The 21,257-nt window shown below is 42.1% G+C and overlaps 1 protein-coding gene across 2 annotated transcripts in view; it reads left to right on the forward strand.

Annotated features, from left to right (window-relative positions):
* Nucleotides 1–16,037, forward strand: part of LOC138973666 (uncharacterized) — a 42,501-nt gene extending 26,464 nt beyond the window's left edge. For both annotated transcript variants that reach the window (XM_070346397.1, XM_070346398.1), the window contains exons 9-15: nt 3,016–3,256; nt 4,128–4,254; nt 6,105–6,218; nt 6,634–6,699; nt 7,194–7,243; nt 9,731–9,848; nt 13,023–16,037. In XM_070346397.1, the coding sequence (XP_070202498.1) occupies nt 3,016–3,256; nt 4,128–4,254; nt 6,105–6,218; nt 6,634–6,699; nt 7,194–7,243; nt 9,731–9,848; nt 13,023–13,666 (1,360 nt within the window). In that variant the 3' untranslated portion in view covers nt 13,667–16,037. The remainder of the gene's footprint in view (nt 1–3,015; nt 3,257–4,127; nt 4,255–6,104; nt 6,219–6,633; nt 6,700–7,193; nt 7,244–9,730; nt 9,849–13,022) is intronic.
* Nucleotides 16,038–21,257: the final 5,220 nt, after the last annotated feature.

A 21,257-nucleotide genomic window follows, 5' to 3' on the forward strand; every position in this document is an offset into this window, starting at 1 on the left:
TGCTCTCAGATCACGTCTAGATTGGACAGGTCGCAGTTGGAGTTTATTGCTGCAGCCACAACATAAGTGAATTTGAGCCCACTCTTAGATCACATTAGACTTGAGAAATGTTGTATCTGTGGTATATTCTTATGATTGGATAACGAGTTTTAGTTTTTGTCTGTTTTGATTGTGCACAGGGTTGTCAGCAGAGCTGGTTAAAAAAGAAAAGATGTTTAAAACAATAGGTATGTACAATAAGTTATAGTCCAAATGTGGTTGCCTGGTCTAACTCAACTGTCATAGGGTTTAAAATAAGAACTGCTTGTGTAAATTTGAGTAAGACATTGTTACACTAAAGTTTTATACGAATAATTTGTTGTGTTGATTTTTAAAGGTGTGACTTCCATAAGGAGAAAGATGTGTCCAGATTCTGCGCCTTGGCCGTTGTTCGCAGAACCGCGTGAGTGCTCTGTTTTTGCCTCTTCGCCTTGTAACAGTCTATGGGGCGGGGATGTAGCTCAGTCGGTAGCGCACTGGATTTGTATCCAGTTGGCCGCTGTCAGCGTGAGTTCGTCCCCACGTTCGGCGAGAGATTTATTTCTCAGAATCAACTTTGTGTGCAGACTCTCCTCGGTGTCCGAACACCCCCGTGTGTACACGCAAGCACAAGACCAAGTGCGCACGAAAAAGATCCTGTAATCCATGTCAGAGTTCGGTGGGTTATAGAAACACGAAATTACCCAGCATGCTTCCTCCGAAAGCAGCGTATGGCTGCCTAAATGGCGGGGTAAAAACAGTCATACACGTAAAAGCCGTGGGAGTTTCAGCCCATGAACGAACAAACAAACAAACAGTAACAGTCTATGGTTTATGCAGAGCTGCCAACTTCTACACTTTCATCGTAGCGGGCGGGGAAATAGCTCAGTCGGCGGTGGCTTCAAAACCAGTTGTCTCGATCGGCCTGGGTTTGATCCCCACGTTCGGTGAGGGATTTATTTCCCAGAGTCAACTTTGTGTACACTCTCCTCTGTGGCCGAACACCCCCGTATGCACGAATGTGCAGGATGAAGAACCCAAGTTCACAGCGAAAGTCTCAGGGCTTGGAACAGGGCCTAGCATTGTAAGCTGTTCGGCGTACTTTACGCCGAAATAACCTCTCGATCTCCAGTACGCGGAACTCGATTTGGTGTACGCCGAAATGCAAAAACTGTTATTCCCAAACGGTAAACCCAAACAGTCCCAGCTTTCGTTTTGTGCGCCGTTCGGTTCAATTCTCAATCGGTTTGACAGTTTGCTTGAGCACGCACTTCCTCTGGCATCGCGCGAGCATGCTTTGTGCCGGTGTTTTGTGGCTCTAGCGACATTGTTGATCGTGGTCAGCCATTCAGTGACAAAGAATCCAGGTATTCCTGGAAGTGTGAATGGCACTTTTAGGCCAAATAACACAAGATTGTCAGTTTTTTTGTTTTCTGTCTGTGTTTTGCAGACCTGTTTACCAGTACGATTTGGGCGTATTTTGTACGCCAAATTATTATCAGTACGCAAATACGCGACACACGCACAAAATACGCATAAGAAAAAGTCTAGAATACGTTTTCCGGTGTTGGTGTGCTGATTACGGGATGGTACAACTGATACCGGTTTCGGTCGAAGGGAGATAACTATGACAGCGAGGGTTCAGCTGTGTAAACCTTGTTCAGTTGTTGGCACGTGCGATCGTCTGGACAATCGTGGCAAAATGAAGCGGTAAAATGTGCCAGTTTCGGATGACTGTACCAAGTCTAAACAGCAGAAGCAGCAGATTTTCTTGGAGAAATATAAGAAAGAGCCAGGAATTCTGGAGTCTACTATGGGAAAAAGTCATGCACACTGCAAGTATTGTAAATCAGATTTCTCCGTTGTCCATGCTGGGAAATATGACATCGAACGACACTGCAGTTCCAAAACTCACATGGACAAGGTTGCTGCAAAGAAATCCGCTGAAAGCTGCCAAGGAATTAATCAATTATTAAGTTCATTCCCGCAAAGCAAATCCTGCCAGAAGAAAAGGCTGTAGTCCGTGCTGAAGCAATGTTTTCTGAGATGATTGTAAAAATGAACTTGCCACTGTCAACCACAGATGTTATTTCACGAACTTCATCTTTTCATTATCAATCTGCTTGGAAGACACTGGTTATAATGTTATAAACTGACAGGTAAATAAAATTGTTTTATCCCTGTTGTATCGGAAGGAGTTAAATTCTGAAGATGTTCACAAGACATCAGTGCTATTCTTACACAAACACGTTTGCACCCACGGCGCACGTTTTGCCTAGCCCATATGGCTTTGCTTGCAAAGTACACCAACTTTTTGAAAAATACACTTAACTTTTTGAAAAAGTACTCTTGCCTCAGGTTTAGGGTAAACAGGTCTGGTTTTGCTTGTTGGTGAAGGTATAATTTAGTTGCTCAATTTTCTTGGGGGGGGGGGGGGGGAGTGGGGGTCATTTTAGGTAAAAAAAATTCTCCAAAAAATCTTCCCCCAGACCCCCGCCTTTGTAAGCTGAACTCACTTTTTCCAATGCTAGGCCCTGTTGGAAACATGAATACACGCATGCAAGAAAAAGACGAAAAATGGGTGGCGCCATACCGTATGGCAGATCACGTTCTCCGGTGAGAAAGCAACCCCAATGAGGGTAACCTCACAGGACTAAATGAAATCTTATTCTTATCTCAGCATGCTACGTTTTAAGACAAATTGTTACGCCAAGCTTAAAATTGCTAGGCTTAAACAAATGATCACAAGCATGCTACAGTTCCCTCCATCTTGCGAGTTCTGGTACTCATTTCCGCTTCTCACTCCATGTATAGTGGTCAGAATTTGTGTCGTGAAACATCGTCCACACTGAGAAGTGGCTCTGCATCCTCTGCCTAATGGGCATTATTATGTTCCTGCTTTCTAGATAACCTCACAGGACTATCGGAAATCTTATCCTTATCTTATCATTCTTATCCTTACTCTTATCCTTATCACCAACACCCATCTCTCCCCAGCTACACAATGTCGGACATGGTGGGCCTCCACTACGACATCAGCCTGTCCGAGCGCCATGTTCCCGTCCGAGAGGAGGAGGAGGGCGCCGGGGTGGCCCGCATTCTGCCGCCAGGCTCCGTCCCCATGTACAACCGCCCGCAAAGAGGAGGGGGAGGAGGAGCAAGGATGCCGTCACGCAGAGATGAGGCTAAACCTGGGATGGAGCCGCGTGGTGGAGGGGGAGGGAGTAGCTACTCGCAGGTGAGTGTAGATTTGTGTGAATACAGTGGAACCCCCCTTTTAAGACCCCCCCATGAAGATTTTCTCCCTTTTAAGACTCCTCAATAAAAAAAATCGGGCAAAAATATGGGTTGAAGCATCCTGCATGCAACTGAGGTAAAAAAAAATATTTATTTAAAAAAATTAAAAAAAGATTCCCCCCCCCCTTTTAAGACCCTGTTTTCTCAGACTTTCTGTTCATAACCTCTGTAAAGTTACCTCCATTTTAAGACTCCACTTTTTAAAGGTCCTTGTCTACATTTTTATACCGAAATCGCCATTTGACCATTAAAATGCAGAGTCTATTATCTACAATTATCAACAATACACCCCCTTTCGATCAGGAAAGACGAAGCCAGTGTAGCCGTTTGAAAATTCATTGTAGTATTCCAGCGTAGTACTCATAGTAGGATATCCTTATTTGGAAAATGCCAAGCGCAAAACTCCTCTCAAATCCCGTGCATTTCGTGCGTTTAAAAAAAAGCGTGGACAGCGCTCCAGTGTCAAACTGTTGCTGCACTTGTTTGGGCGTGGCTATGAGCATAGTGACATGAATTTGATTGGTCAGTATTTTTAGGCAAAGCACATGTTCTCAGCAAACAGAAAACAAAATATTGGAAGCGTGAGTCACGCTACCCAAAAATAAAAAAAAATTTTACATTTTTTTTTTTTTATAACTTTTTTCCCCATGGTTTATTCATTATCTGACATAACTTTTTAACGAAATCTAACCATAAGATTATTGAAAAAAAGCAAAAATGTAGACGACCACCTTTAAGACCTGATTATCTCAGATTTTTGGAGGTCTTAAAAGGGGGATCCACTGTAGCTTGAAACAATTGTCGTGTTGCAGCTTGCCCGACAGGGTGCCCGAGTAGCCCAGGGGCAAGGAGCGTCGGGCACGTCAGGCGATGATGATGATGATGATGAGGAATTCACTGGGCAATACATGCCACAGCCACGCAGAATGCAGCCTTCAAGTAAACTGTGTTTGTGTGTGTGGGGGGGGGGGGGGGGGGGGAGGGATGAATATGTGGGTGTGGATGTGAGTGTGTGTGTTAGTGAATGTGTGTAAATGTGTGTGCATTGTTTGTCAGTTTTTACAGATTGGTGAAGGGCTTTTATATCTATTGGCTTCTTCCCACTGCTATTTTGAGGAAATGCAAATAAAAACTCTGATTAATATATAAATAAATATGTAGATGGTGAAAATGAAAATGTAAATGAAAATGCTGACTGGTACGTGGGGGTAAGTAAATGGTGCTAGCTACGTTATTGGTTAAATTAAATGATTTGATAGTATAATCGGAACATGTATTTATTTAATCATTTACAATGATATCATTTTTACATGATTACTTGTTGGTTTAGTTGTATTCATTCATTTTAGAGTATAATTGATACAGGTATTTATTTAATCATTTACAATGATACAGGGTGACACAAAAAAAACGGTCATATGGTGGTGTCCTTGATGATATCGATCAGTCCAGAGTGTGATTGTCTGTTAGTGTCTTTACCATTGAGGTTACGCACAGTCCCATGGGTTCTGAACTTGTTGACCCATCTGTAGATCATTGAGTGGACAGGAAATTCACGACATCCGAACCGTTCTTTGAATTGCAATTGAGCTGCATGGATTGACTTCAGCCGAAAATATGCCTCAACTATAAGTGTCTTTACCTCCGTAGTCCATGCCATCTCGAAGCTGAAATTTGGTACACTCATAGAACATTGGTTCCACTTGGTAAATCTGAAAAATTAAAAGAATTGATTTATTATTTCAAAAATTATTCAAGTTTAGGTGATGACCGGTTTTTTTGCCCCCAGATCCAAGTGTGCCTGCAGCGCCGGGGAGCTCATATAGAGCACATTTTTGTGCGCCAGTGAAACAAAGAGTTTTTGTAGTACAGACTTGACACTTTGGGGATGTCTGCTACATAGGCTTGACCTAATGTAGCTGAAGTTTTGTGTTGATCTAAACAAAATTTCTGAAGTTATTCGACTTTTGGTGATGACCAGTTGTTGTTTTTGTCACCCTGTATGATTTTTGGCTCACGAAGTGTAGCCTATGCGATCGTAACTTTGTCTGTCTGTGCGTGCGTGCGTATGTGCGTGCGTGCGTGCGTGTGTATGTCTGTGGTAGAAACTTTAACATTTCGTCATTTGAAGACGTCACATTATGGCGTAAGAGGGTTAGACGTCACGCGAAGGAATGTCTCGGTCATTGTTATTTTGAGCGGGCCGAGACTATTTGGCAGTCGTGTCTGTAAGTAGGCTACATGCAGACAGACAGATCTAGATCTAGTGTCTCTCTTTCTTGCACAGTGTCACCAATGCTTACTGTGTGTGTGTGTGTGTATGTGTGAGGGAGTGATTGAGTTTGTGTTACTGTTTGTCGATTTCTTACGTGAGCCTTGAAGGCTTCGCCTCTTGTTAAATGATTACTTTTTGGTTTAGTTGTATTCATTCATTTTAGAGTATAATTGATACATGTATTTATTTAATCATTTACAATGATATGATTTTTAAATGATTACTATACTTTTTGGTTTAGTTGTATTCATTCGTTTTAGAGTATAATTGATACATGTATTTATTTAATCATTAAATTTTACAGTAATATCATTTTTAAATGATTACTTTTTGATTAAGTCTTATAATCCATTATTTCCTTGGATAATTGATCCATGTATTTATTTAATCATTTACAGTGATATCATTTTTAAATGATTACTTGTTAGTTTAGTTGTATTCATTTTATAGCATACTATAATTGATATTTATATGCATTTATATGATAATTTACAGTAATATAATTTTGTTCCAGCCAACAAGCTAATCAGCTCTCAGTCGGTGATGCTGCGATACAACGAGGTTCCGGCCGCCCCCCCTGGTCCCAAGGGCGGTCAGTTCGAGGATTCTGATTGGCCGACACTCGGAGGTCAGTCCTTGGTTATGCTCTTACATTCACTCTCGTTTTAAAGACGGCGCGTAGACATAGAAGCCTTTATTATCTCAACAGATAAGTTTGTTTGTTGTGTGTATATGACAACAAACATAAAACATGATATAGAACAACATGAAACATTGAGATAAATGTGTTAAATACAAATAATTCCTTAAACATGACTTTAATCATCATATCAACTCACAATTCATATTCATACATCTCCCAACACTCTCTCTCTCTCTCAGACTAAGGGAAGTGACCTTTAAAATCGACTTCATTTTTTTTTTAAATAAAAAATAAAATAAAAAAAGCCGACCTACCGACCGTATCTTTTTTGGTCAAGTTACCCTAAACCAACATATGTTTTTGTTTGGCCTTAAGGGAGATGTGTGTTTTGTTTGTTGAGGTGGAAGGGCAAGGCCAGCTGTACGACAAACCGAGGAGTATGAAGATTTTCCAGCTTTGGGTGGAGGTGAGTATGTGAAGATTACTCCCCTTTTTTGTCAATCACACTCATATCCCCCCTGCTGGCCCCCTATCTCTCCCTTCCCCTTCTTTCTCTCTCTCTTTCTCTCTATAACCCATAAATTCCTCTCTTTCTCTCTCTCTCTCTCCCCATTCCTCCCCCCCCCCCCCCCTTTCTCTCTTTTCTCTTAATTGTTCTATCTCCCTGTACTGCCCCTCTTTCTCCCCTCTCTTCATTCTCCTCTCTCTATCTCCCCCATCCCACCCTCTCTCTTTTTCTCTTTCTCCCCTCTTTTTCCCCCCTCTCTCTCTCTCATCTTCCTCTCTCTCCCATCTCGCTCTCTCTCTCTGTCTCTTTCTCTCCTGTCTCTCCCCCATCCCTCCCCCTCTCTCTCCCCTCTCTCTCCCCCATCACTTCCCCCTCTCTCTCTCCCCCCTATCCTTACCCCTCCCTCTCTCTCTCTCTCATAATTTCAACTGATTAGTGTATGTTTTTTTCAGGTACCTGGGCATCACATGGTGGTCCCGGTTCACAGTTGTCTGGACTACCGGTATGGCTCGTGTTTTCCTTGTTGCTTTATGGTTTCTACATTTTTTGGATGATAAAAATCAAAAGAATTTGTACCCTGGAACCTTCCTTATAAGAACTAAAATAATCTCGGGAAATCAGGTCTTAACACTTTCTACCCCACCAATGTTTGACCAAGTTTTTTTTTGTCGAGACCAGCTGTGCTGCAGCAGGTCACTCAGAATAGTAGTAACTGTGTAGAAACTGTGTATCAACACGCTGGAATGCTGGCGTTGGATCCACGTTGCAGGAAGCGACTGAAGCTAACAGTCTGAGCGGATATATCCGTACCTGGTCAGATAGACCCATATGTGTTGGTATGGATATATCCGTACCTGGGAGACGATGAGTTAAAAAAGAGGGGGTCTTATTTGTTTGTTTGTTTGTTTGCTTAACGCCCAGCCGACCACGAAGGGCCATATCAGGGCGGTGCTGCTTTGACATTTAACGTGCGCCACACACAAGACACAAGTCGCAGCACAGGCTTCATGTCTCACCCAGTCACATTATTCTGACACCGGACCAACCAGTCCTAGCACTAACCCCATAATGCCAGACGCCAGGCGGAGCAGCCACTAGATTGCCAATTTTAAAGTCTTAGGTATGACCCAGCCGGGGTTCGAACCCACGACCTCCCGATCACGGGGCGGACGCCTTACCACTAGGCCAACCGTGCCGGTTAGGGGGTCTTATAATGGGGGTACATTTGACAGAGGTTATGAACAGATAATCTGAGAAAACCAGGTCTTAAAGGTACTGAACTTGTCAAATCCAGGTGCACGGAGCCCCTGGGGCTTTTAGTCATACCTCAGGCAGCTATCCGTTAGAAGAACTACCAAGTTTCATTGACTTGCACCCAAAGAGTCAAGATCTGCGATTTTTTTACGAATTAATTTTGTACTCGGACCCGGCTGGTCTTGACCTATTTTTGGATCTAAATTTAGATCAGGTAGATCACCACATCATGCACAAAAAGACACGTCACTAGCAAACTATGTCAGACGTCATCATGAGTTTGTGTAAAACAAAATGGAGGCCGGAATCACTCAGTTGAATCGAACTCCGACCAAACACCACGTAATAACTAGGTTAATTTATGCACTCGCGTGAACAAGAAACTGTCGAGCTTCACAGATGTCGTCGTTGGGTAGTTTTGGGTTTGTTTTACTACCATAGGAGGATTTTTGAACTGTAAATGCACTCAGCTGCAACAAAAACGCAAAACGAAGGCTGTGAGCTGCACTGTGCCTTTAAAATGAAGGGCGTCTTAAATTGGGAGGTCTTAGGGGAGTTCCACTTTTCATTTTATTTTTATTTTTTCTGTCTCTTTTTTCCCCCATCTAAAGGCGGGGTCAAACCCGGGAACATGCCCCTACTGGTTTTACCGTGAGGGCGTTAAACATTACTTACCATCTGTACGCACCAAAACAGGGACAGCACAAGTATAAAGTCATAATATTTGCCTATGGAGGCTTCTTCAGGACACAAATAAAATGTGAACCAAAAGGAAGAAAGAGAAAGAAAAAGGCAGAGAAACAAGAAAATGACTGAAAAATAGAGATGGAGACAGATCCAGCCAAAATATAGAGGGCAATAACTAGTCAAAGAAAGGAGAAGGTGCAGGGGGGTATTTTGACTTTGTACTTATGCTGTCACTGTCTTGGTGAGGGAAAAAAAAATAAATAAAAAAAATAAACATTGTTTGTCACACAAACAGTAATTTTGTTTTCTAGATTTTATTTTTTTTTGGGGGGGGGGGGGGGGGTAAAAAATTACCATCCACAGACAATACATCAAAACAGCGCAAGAGTAGGAGAACAGTTTGTTCTTTCTTGCGAGTCCTAGTACTCATTTCTGATACTCACTCTGTGTAGCATTCAGAATTTGTGTCATGAAGCATTGTCCACTCTGTAAAGTGGCACTGCAGACACTGCCTATTGGAAAACTGGTTATATTCTAGAGGGAAATAGCCGAATTGTGGATGTGCCAATATATTTTAGACAATGCTACACTTAAACACCATTCGCTACGCTGAAAATTTCACAAAAAATGTAAATTGCTAAGGCCTAAAAAAAAAATAGGTGTGGTTACGGTAACCCGACCTACCCTATTTTTAGGGGCCGACCCTATAACTTTTTATTACATTTGTCAAAAAAAAGAGAAAAAAAAAGAAAATGCGTGCAGAAAACGCAATGAAAGCGAAAGCGCCCGCGTCGCACACTTATTTCCCTGTCAAGTAGGTTTAATTTGTACACATTAGAAAAAAAGTTTAAAAAAAAAAAGTGATTGCCTACCTTCCTACCCTATTTTTTGGGGCTATGTTACCATAACCACACCTATTTTTTTTTTTTGTGTGCCTAAACTTGAGGTTTCACAAGGGTTGGCAGGTCTGTTAATATTTATCACAAGGTAAATTTCCGTTTGTGATTTTAATTGCATGAAAGACAGAGATGTTGTTTGTAATGTACAGATGTCAGAGTTGACGCTGGCCAATGCTTCGTCCGTCCTGCTGGCTGGAGAGGGAAAGGGGACAACTCTTGCCGCCGCCTCCTCGTCCCCTGGGGTTACCGCCCCTCCTGGCTTTGGTGGTAAGCATTGTTTTGTGCTTAAAGGCAGAGTAAGCCTCCCGTAAACCATCACAGATACGGTCAGGCTTTTACACACAGTACAAACACCCTTTCATTTAAACACTCACCAATTGAGAACATCCTAGGTGCCCTCCGTAAAGAGCGAACAATTTTCAAAGAATTTATTTTTGCATGGTTTATCTTACCCCTGAGCCATCGTGAACCCGTGTGATCCAGTTTTCCCTTTTCACAATGCAGTTGTCATAGTTAGTCATTTGAATGCGACTCGACGTGAGCTTATCTACAATAGCACGTTTTTTATGCACGAAACAACGGCTGTGGTTCACAAGAACTCTAGCGATGGATTTTGACTGTTGAGAGCAACGGCGATTTGCACTGATAAACCGCCGTCGTCTGCTACGACCCTTGCGTTACCCTGCTTCCGGGCTTTTCTTTTTTTAAACTTTCACAACTTCGAATTGTTCTGATCTTGTCTTGATGAAAAACGAATTCTTTTATGATTAAAGAATGTTTGTGTAACAAGCTGTCAATTTATTATTTAGATTTTAAAAGTTAGGTCTAGCGCAAAAACGAGGCGCCGTTGTTGTTAACGGAACAAATCTACGAAAATAAATTCTTGGAAAATGTCTCACGCTCGACAGAAAGCAGCCAGGATGTTCCCGTTCGGTGAGCGTTCAAATGGAAGTATGCTTGTACTGTATTTAGACGCTCGGGGAGCTCTGTGATGGTTTACGGGAGGCTTACTGTGCGTTTAAGCTTGTTGATTGAATTCGCAGTTTTACAAGGATTACAGATAGATTTGAAATGTTTATGATCCTTGTTGTATCAGAGTGGCATGACTTAACTTTTAAGGAAAAATGTATCCAATTTTGTATTTCTGCCTATAATAGACTTTTTTTTTTCTCAATAACTCAGTAGGGTTTGTATGGGTAGTAGAGGAGTGAATACCCTTGCCAAAACCTCTGACAAACATTGCAAGGGCCAATCAATAATGAGGGGTGTGTTGGAAACATGTGGACAGGAGCATGTGTGACCCTCCACCACGGAATGAGTCGCATGTCACCTTTTCATGATTTTCATATTTTTACATTTTCCTAAAGAGTTTTTTATGCTCTATCCAGTGGTGAAAACCGTTTTAGAAAAGAGCAAAAACTGTTTGAGTTATAAGCCTGTGACTAAGGTGACCCTCACACTGTTACCAGACACTCCCCGGACTTATGTTAAGCCTAGCGCAGAACTACGCGAGGTGACATGCGACTCATTTCGTGGTGGAGGGTCACATATGTTTTCAACACACCCCTTGCTAGTGATTGGTCCCTCTAATGTTGGTCAGAGGTTTTAGGGCGGGGATGTAGCTCAGTCGGTAGCGCGCTGGATTTGTATCCAGTTGGCCGCTGTCAACGTGAGTTCGTCCCCACGTTCGGCGCGAGATTTATTTCTCAGAGTCAACTTTGTGTGCAGACTCTCCGCGGTGTCCGAACACCCTCGTGTGTACACGCACAAGACCAAGTGCGCACGAAAAAGATCCTGTAATCCATGTCAGAGTTCGGTGGGTTATAGAAACATGAAAATACCCAGCATGCTTCCTCCGAAAACGGCGTATGGCTGCCTAAATGGCGGGGTAAAAAACGGTCATGCACGTAAAATTCCACTCGTGCAAAAAACACGAGTGTACGTGGGAGTTTCAGCCCACGAACGCAGAAGAAGAAGAAGAAGAAGAAGGTCAGAGGTTTTGGCAAGGATGTTCAGTCTTCCACAACCCATACAAACTCAACGAGAGTTATTTTTGGAATTTGTCTATTCAGATGGCCAGTTAAACAAAACCATTGAAGTGAATTCAGAGTACAAGTGATTACACTTTTTATTCAGAGCAGAATGTGGCAGGTTTTCAGACAATGAAGTTGTTACTCGTTAACTTTGTCACAGTGTATATCAATCAATCAATCAATATGAAGCTTATATAGCGCGTATTCCGTGGGTACAGTTCTAAGCGCTTGTCAAAGAGTTGTCAACACAGGACTAACAAAGAAACTAACATCTACAGACGGACACGAACCCTATCACACACTAGCAAACCCTGATAAACATACAACAAACAACAATGTACACATCAATAGCTAGGTCCAAACAAAATAATATTAAACACAAAGAAAACACCTCTCACAGAGCACAGCACAAGAATGTCTTTTGGGGCGCAACACATTACGTCGAGCATGAAAGTCGCAGCCAGCTACGGGAAGAACTGAGTCTTCAACCTACTCTTGAACGCGTCAAGAGAGGGGCTCTGGCGAACGGCAGGGAGTTGCAGACGGAGGGAAATGCACGCTGACCAGCAGATGCGAGTTTCGAGCGAGGGATGTGAAGGCGGAGTGGGTCAGCAGCAGAACGAAGGGGACGGTCGGAGGGCTGGGTGTACAGGTCCAAGGAGGATTGAGTTATATCTCCAGAATCATTGCACATACAGTGAAACCTCCCATTTAGGACCTGCACAAATCTGAGAAAATGAGGTCCGAATGAGGAGAGTCTTAAAAAATTGATCTAGATTTACAATCAGTCAATCAGTATGAGGCTTATATCGCGCGTATTCCGTGGGTACAGTTCTAAGCGCAGGGATTTTTTTTTTTTTTTTTAATTTTTTTTTAATGCAATTTATATCGCGCACATATTCAAGGCGCAGGGATTTATTTATGCCGTGTGAGATGGAATTTTTTTACACAATACATCACGCGTTCACATCGGCCAGCAGATCGCAGCCATTTCGGCGCATATCCTACTTTTCACGGCCTATTATTCCAAGTCACACGGGTATTTTGGTGGACATTTTTATCTGTGCCTATACAATTTTGCCAGGAAAGACCCTTTTGTCAATCGTGGGATCTTTAACGTGCACACCCCAATGTAATGTACAAGAAGGGACCTCGGTTTTTCGTCTCATCCGAAAGACTAGCACTTGAACTCACCACCTAGGTTAGGAAAGGGGGAAGAAAATTGCTAACGCCCTGACCCAGGGTCGAACTCGCAACCTCTCGCTTCCGAGCGCAAGTGCGTTACCACTCGGCCACCCAGTCCAGAGCTTATGAACAGAATATAACTGAAAACGCAAGGTCTTAATTTGGGGTGTCTTAAAAGGGGGGTTCTAATATAATTGCTAAAACCATTTTCTTTCTTTTGCAGACACGTCTGGCATGGGAAGAGGCGCTTCTCTCTCAGGCTCTACTGGCGCCCAGGCTCCATCTCTCGGTAGAGGGATGCCGCCGGCCTTCGGTAGAGGAAGTTCACCCCCGAGCATCGGTAGAGGAAGCATGCCATCCGTCGGTAGAGGAGAGCCCCCGGGTGTCGGTCGAGGGACTATGCCTTCTGTCGGTAGAGGCGAAATGCCTGCCGTGGGTAGAGGTGCTATGCCATCAGTCGGCCGAGGAACCATGCCGTCTGTGGGAAGGGGAGAGATGTCTGGGGATATGCCTTCTTTCGGCAGAGGAGCAGCACCCTCAGTGGGTAGATCCGACGTCCAGCCATTCGGTAGAGGAGACATGCCGGCTGTCGGTAGAGGCAGCATGCCTTCTGTCGGTAGAGGCGAGAGGCCTGGCGCTACAAACCAGGCGTCTCCTGCGAAATCGACATCGGGGAATTCAGTGGATGTGAACTGCTACCAGCCTGACCCTAGCGCTTTTGCCGATGACTTTCACACTTCGCCGTCCAACGATGATTTTCCTGCGCTGCAGGTGGGGAGAGGGTATGCCCCTGGCAGCAGGGGAGGGGCTGAACCGAGTGTTGGACGGGGATACAATCCCAGCAGAGGACGGGGCTATGCTCCCTAAGTTGGACGTGGTTCTATGCCTTCCAGAAGTAACTGAGTGGGTAGAAATTGCTACCAGCCTGGTCTTGATGCTTTGTGAATGGCTTAAAAGGGCTGTTCTGCTGTACAGAGGAATTGTTCGTTTGTTCTTATCTTTTGCGTTAAACTTCAATTTCAAAACTGGCTGTTTGATACAGATCTCAGGGAAGCGAGATGGTAAATTTGATTTTCTTTAACAGTTAATACCAAAGATGGAAAAACAGGGTGAAATCGGAGAAAAACAAACAAGATTTAGTTAGCAGATTCATGTTGTTAGAAGTAAGGAAAGTTTACTATTCGCAAACTTGTCCAGGGAAGAAATAGTAATAAGACAACCCTGTTCACTTCTTGCAGAGACATGTAACCGTCATCAAACTCATTGCATAATATTCTCCAGGGAAAGAGAGAAATTTTGTGTGTTTACCTTTGTTAAAAGATCTCAAGACGGGTTAATATGTTATTGAGTCACTTGAGAAAAAGTGACTATGTAATCGGTCAGTGTTAGTCTGTCCGGCCGGCCGTCGGACGGCCGGCCGTAGACACCACCTTAACGTTGGACTTTTCTCGGAAACTATCAAAGCGATCGGGCTCATATTTTGTTTAGTCGTGACCTCCAATGACCTCTACACTTTAACGATGGTTTCGTTGACCTTTGACCTTTTTCAAGGTCACAGGTCAGCGTCAAAGGAAAAATTAGACATTTTATATCTTTGACAAAGTTCATCGGATGTGATTGAAACTTTGTAGGATTATTCTTTACATCAAAGTATTTACATCTGTAGCCTTTTACGAACGTTATCAGAAAAACAAGGGAGATAACTAGCCTTTTCTGTTCGGCAACACACAACTTAACGTTGGGCTTTTCTCGGAAACTATAAAAGTGACCGGGCTCAAATTTTATGTGAACGTGACTCATTGTGTTGTGAATAGCAATTTCTTCCTGTCCATCTGATGCCTCATATAATATTCAGAACTGTGAAAGTGACTCGATCGAGCGTTTGCTCTTCTTGTCTTTAACAGTTAATACCAAAGATGGAAAAACAGGGTGAAATCGGAGAAAAACAAACAAGATTTAGTTAGCAGATTCATGTTGTTAGAAGTAAGGAAAGTTTACTATTCGCAAACTTGTCCAGGGAAGAAATAGTAATAAGACAACCCTGTTCACTTCTTGCAGAGACATGTAACCGTCATCAAACTCATTGCATAATATTCTCCAGGGAAAGAGAGAAATTTTGTGTGTTTACCTTTGTTAAAAGATCTCAAGACGGGTTAATATGTTATTTTTTTTTAAATTTTGCAGAGAAGAATTTTACTTTCTTTTTCTTTTTTCAATCCGTTCTTGGTTTTTCCTGTTTTGTTTGCAGTTTTTAGGCCAAAAAAAAAAATAGTCTGTTTACGGTAACCCGACCGACCCTAGTTTTTTCGCGCGACCCTAGACTTTTTTTTGGCATTTGGGAAAAAAAGAAAAAAAATCTTGTTTTTTGGGCAAAATAACGTAAAAATATGGTTTTTGGGGGAAAAAAAAGAAGAAAAAAATCCCGACCTACCGACCCTATTTTTTGGCCTATGTTACCGTAAACAGACCTATTTTTTTTTTTTTGGCCTTACCAGATTTTGCTTTGGAAAAGAGATTAACCTGCAAAAAGATCGTGTTTGGTTCTTTCAAACAGAGTTGGACACTTTATTTTTGTGATAGGCTTATGGCAAGCTTGCGCAATTTTTGTGACAGTTTTTTTGTGTGTGGGGATTGTTGGAATTTCTCACCGTATATCAGTACTAAGAGAAAGTGATCAATCAATCTTAGCGTATAACCCCTTCATGTCCCAAATAGATGCTTGTTCTGGGGACACTAATGGAAACTTACATACATACATACTGATCAATCAAGTGCACAAGTAAAATCTAGGTCTTTGTTATATGATTGAGTTTAGTTTTATGTTTGTGGAAATTTGGACGCAGCAAATCTGTTTCCTTTTCTTTCTGTTAAAACTTTCAAATTAATAATCGAGGTGAATTAATATCTTGATTTCCAAAAGCCAAGAATCTCTCATTTTCATGATTTGTTTCTGTGTGTGGTGTGTGTGTGTTTATGTGTGTGTGGGTGTGTGTGAGTTTCCTAGAATGGTGTCAAATTGTTTTATCTAAAGTTGGAAGTAAGACTACACAGTGTGTGTGTGTGTGCCCTCTTATATATGTGCCTGTCTGTGAGTGTATGTGTATATTTGTGTATGTGTAGGTCTGGTGTTTGTAAAAAAAAAAAAAATTAAAAAAAAGTGCCTTGTTATTATTGAAATGTTTTTTGATTTCTCAGATTTCTGAAATGTTTGTTTATATGATTAAAACGTACAAAATCAGTCAGTGTGTTGCTTTATTCTCTGTACTTAAGCGTTCTTTACCAAAGAATCTGCATTATACCGCTTGTGGACCTATAGAACACTTTTATACAATTTATCTTTTAATGGTAAAGTATTTGCTTGCAACTTTTTAAGTGTTGAGATTTTTTTTCTCTTCATTTTACACCTGCGCACACACACACACCATATACACACACACACACACACAACATATACACACACACACACACAACATATACACACACACACAACATATACACACACACAACATATATACATACACACACACACACACACACAACATATACACACACACACACACACAACATATACACACTAACATACACTCACACACAACATATACACACTAACATACACTTGCAAATACACATGCTGGCTTGCCTATGCAGCACATGTATACACCCTATCTTTCTCACTTGCGGACACACACATGCACACAACATAACACACTAACATACACTCACAAAAACACATGCTGGCTTGCCTATGCAATCATGCACATGTAAGACGTAAGATCATCTTTCTCTCTCACTTGCGGACACACATACACTCAATCAGTCGACAGGGGAGCACAGTAACTAAGAGTAAGAATCAGGTTTTACTCAAACAAAAGGTTGAAGAAAACCAGTTTATTCAAATTGTTTGTGGAAAGTCTCTCTTTGTGGTTTGAAAGTGAACTAATTTCCCATAACAAAGAAGGGAGGGGGGGTGGGGAGGGGGTTAGGCTTACATTAGGACAAAGGCATCTTAACAGGAATTGCAATGAAGGGGACAGCCCCACTGTCTGCAAAAACTTGTCAAGGTAAATAAGGATTAACCTTCGCCCGTCCGGGTTATCGACTACACACGGAAGTCATCGTGGGGCCGTGCGGACCCGTGCTTCTCATTTCCTTCTTTGAGAAACATGGGTCCGCACGGCCCCACAATGTTTGTAGTCTAAATATGACCTTTTGTTTTTAATTACTTCTCGCTGAAATTTTAGGACATACAAGCTTTTTAGGTGCCTGAGGCATTCTTAAAAGCTCATTACAAAATTCCAACTAGAGATATTTGCAAATAAACACCCTTCTGGGTCCACACGGACCCACGACGAAGGTTAAAGCTACCATCCATCCCACATGCATGATCAAAAGGTTACTGCCACTGATCTCAGCGTTTTGCATGGCATAATAACATCTTTTCGCTTGGTCGCCTACGAAAAGTCTGACAACTGTGAAGAGTGGGAATTTTGTTTTTGCTTAATTAATTTCACGGATTGACTGGTGTCGCAAATTAACCCTTACACTGGTGCAATTCTGTAACACATGTTACATAGCCACTGGTGAATTAACAGAGAGAAAAATAAAGAAAAAGTCATATAGGTTTGGAGGTAATTGCAGGAACCGACCAAACAGACTGAGCCAGTAGTGCGACATATGTCGTGACAACCAGGCGACAGTACAGTGGAACCCCCCTTTTAAGACCCCCAATTTAAGACTCCCTCTCTTTTAAGACCCTGTTTTCTCAGACTTTGTGTTCATAACCTCTGTAAATTTACCCCCATTTTAAGACTCCCTCCTTTTTAAGACCTGATTTTCTCAGATTTTTGAAGGTCTTAAAAGGGGGGTTCCACTGCACACGTACAGTAACGCGCCATATATGTGTCGCGACAACCAGCCTTAGGGTTAACATTAACAGCACACTGTGAAGCAGCTAGCCTGTTGATTTTTGGTATATGTTTAAGTCGGAAGAATGCTCTTATTTCTGTGTCAAAACCTGGACAGTATGAGGACATTGTCAGAAAATCAGGACTGGGATAATTAGAGGGAGTCTCATAACGGTCTACTCAGACTCCACACTGGACATAACAGACTAAACCATCATATGGCCACAAAGCTGAAGCTAGTTCCCTCCCCCCTATGTCCGTGTGGCAAGAATCAGACAGCAGAGCACATCCTGCAGGCTTGTCCATACCACAGTGCTCTGAGGGACACCATCTGGCCAGAGGAGACAGCGCTACAAAAGAAGCTATACGGCCCCAAAGAGGACTTGGAGAGGACAGCACGTTTCGCCCTGCAGTCCGGACTGACGATCTAACAGCGAACGACAAGAAGAAGATAACGAAGGGTCTTCAAATGGAGGTTCCACTGTATAATTTGCACAAAGTCATCGATTGCAGAATATACTGTACAGTTTTTTCACGGCAAACCAAAACTGGAATATGTGGACACGCATGGTATTTGGATATGTCATACACGTAACTCAGGCATGGGAATTGTCCGCCGAAAGGCAAATTTCCGCCAATTTTTTTTTTTTTCGCCGAAAAGGCAAAAGTGTCCGCCGAAAAAATAATGGGGGAGGCAAAAATGGTTCTGATGACTGAATTTAATGGTAAACTTGGAGCTTAGATGACACCAAATTGCACAATTTGGGATCTTTGGAGAAAAATATTTTCAGGGGGGGGGGTGCCCCTGGACCCCCCCCCCCTAGTAAGGCTAGGCGCATTGCGCCGTCGACTTTGATATTACTTACACATTTTCAGCCTTTTTGACTGTTTTCAATTCCCATGCCTGCCCGTTATTTTGATTATTTATTCACAAAAACCCAAGGGGAAAAACTGATGTTCTCTTGTTGTGTTCAGTGCATACAAATAATATTGTATCATTAAGTTACGAAGAGGTGCACAAGTTCATCAGTGATTACCAAATGAAAAATCAAACCATCTTTATTAATGTATTAAGAATGTTTGAATCCAATCCTTATTTTGAAAAATGATTTTTTGAACATGACAAAATGTGCTGACAAAATACATGTATATTTAACGCAGCAATATCTGCAAATATGTCGACCATAAACGAGGATGGTCATACCCTTGCTCATCGTACTGGAAGCTACTTTGCAGCAGAAGTTTGTCTCCAACTGAAACTGGTTTATTTGAAGAGTTCAGATACTCAACCGCACCAGAAAACATTTTAAAACCAACCGAGACAAGCAATGGTAAGAAAACAACAGACCTGAACTGACCATAACGCACGTTTCATGCTGTGTCACATTCTGAAACAATGCGTTTATTTTGTTCTCATAAAAATTCACTCTTGTCATACGCGGGAAAGGACTACTGCTATAAAGAACTATAAAGAGATCATTACTGTATATATTACTGTATGCTGATATAGAGATCAGAACACCAAAGCAACCATATTCAAACATAAAATACATCTAAACCACAATGAAAATTCTGTGTCACACGCGAACGTGCATTATGGTAACATTATTTTACAAAATGTATGTATTTAGACGGGCGCAATGGCTTGGTGGTAAGACACCGGCCTCCAAAGCGGAGGGTCATGGGTTCGAATCCCAGCCGTGCCTGGTTATATCATTATATGAAGTCTTATATCGCGCGCGTATCTCCAGACTCGGACTCAAGGCGCAGGGATCTATTTATGCCGTGTGAGATGGAATTTTTTACACAATACATAACGCATTCACATCGACCAGCAGATCGCAGCCATTTCGGCGCATATCCTACTTTTCGTGGCCTATTATTCCAAGTCACACGGGTATTTTGGTGGACATTTTTTATCTATGCCTATACAATTTTGCCAGGGAAGACCCTTTTTGTCAACCGTGGGATCTTTAACGTGCACACCCCAATGTAGTGTACACGAAGGGACCTAGGTTTTTCGTCTCATCCGAAAGACTAGCATTTGAACCCACCACCTAGGTTAGGAAAGGGGGGAGAAAATTGCTAACGCCCTGACCCAGGGTCGAACTCGCAACCTCTCACTTCCGAGCGCAAGTGCGTTACCACTCGTCTACCCAGTCCTCGGCCTGGTGGGTTAAGGTGGAGATTTTTCTGATCTCCCAGGTCAACTTATGTGCAGACCTGCTAGTGACTTAACCCCCTTCGTGTGTACACGCAAGCACAAGACCAAGTGCACACAGAAAAGATCCTGTAATCCATGTCAGAGTTCGATGGGTTATAGAAACACGAAAATACCCAGCATGCTTCCTCCGAAAGCGGCGTATGGCTGCCTAAATGGCGGGGTAAAAATGGTCATACACGTAAAAATCCCCTCGTGCAAAAAACACGAGTGTACGTGGGAGTTTCAGCCCACGAACGCAGAAGGAGAAGTATGTATGTGAACAGCGATTCAGAGAAAACTACTCAATTGACCCATCGATCATGTATAGACTCCGAGTGCGTATAGCTTTTGCCCTAGGGAAAAAACTCTAAAACATCCATCGGAACCCCCCTTTTAAGACCCCCCTTTTAAGACCCCGTTTTCTCAGACTTTCTGTTCATAACCTCTCTAAATATACCCCCATTTTAAGTCTCCCTCCTTTTTAAGACCTGATTTTCTCAGGTTTTTGGAGGTCTGCATGTGTGTGACCTGATAGTCTTCGGAGAGTGCGGACACATAATGAAATTAAGAACAGAAAAAGAACTTAGCTAAGTATTATTTCTTCAATCTCAAGATGGTAGATGTCAAAATGGAATAAAATCTGTTTGGATATTTTTTCTTCTTCATCTGTGTTCCCAAATGTGGATACATTATTGAACAGTGTGCCTTTTGCTGAGTCAGTGCGACTTATACAAATTAAAAAGTTCTAAAATTGCAGTTTGTGGATAAAATCCATCATTGTGCTTGTCAGTTTTAGAGGGACAATGCAAGTTCTATGCTATTTGGAGACAATTTCAGTGGTACATGGTAAGCATTCAATTCATAAGTAATCCAGAATATAAAGAAGAGAAAATATGGTTATTGGAAAATTTTAATCATTGAAAAAATATAACATTCACCGGTACGTGGTATTCTTTCTTTATTTATTTTCTTTATTTGGTGTTTAACGTCGTTTTCAACCACGAAGGTTATATCGCGACAGGGAAAGGGGGGAGATGGGATAGAGGCACTTGTTAATTGTTTCTTGTTCACAAAAGCACTAATCAAAAATTATTCCAGGGGCTTGCAACGTAGTACAATATATGACCTTACTGGGAGAATGCAAGTTTTCAGTACAAAGAACTTAACATTTCTTACATACTGCTTGACTAAAATCTTTACAAAAATTGACTATATTCTATACAAGAAACACTTAACAAGGGTAAAAGGAGAAACAGAATCCGTTAGTCGCCTCTTACGACATGCTGGGGAGCATCGGGTAAATTCTTCCCCCTAACCCGCGGGGGGTCAGTGGTACATGGTAAGCATTCAA

This window comes from Littorina saxatilis, linkage group LG8 (genome assembly GCF_037325665.1).
Source record: "Littorina saxatilis isolate snail1 linkage group LG8, US_GU_Lsax_2.0, whole genome shotgun sequence".
Lineage (NCBI taxonomy): Eukaryota > Metazoa > Mollusca > Gastropoda > Littorinimorpha > Littorinidae > Littorina > Littorina saxatilis.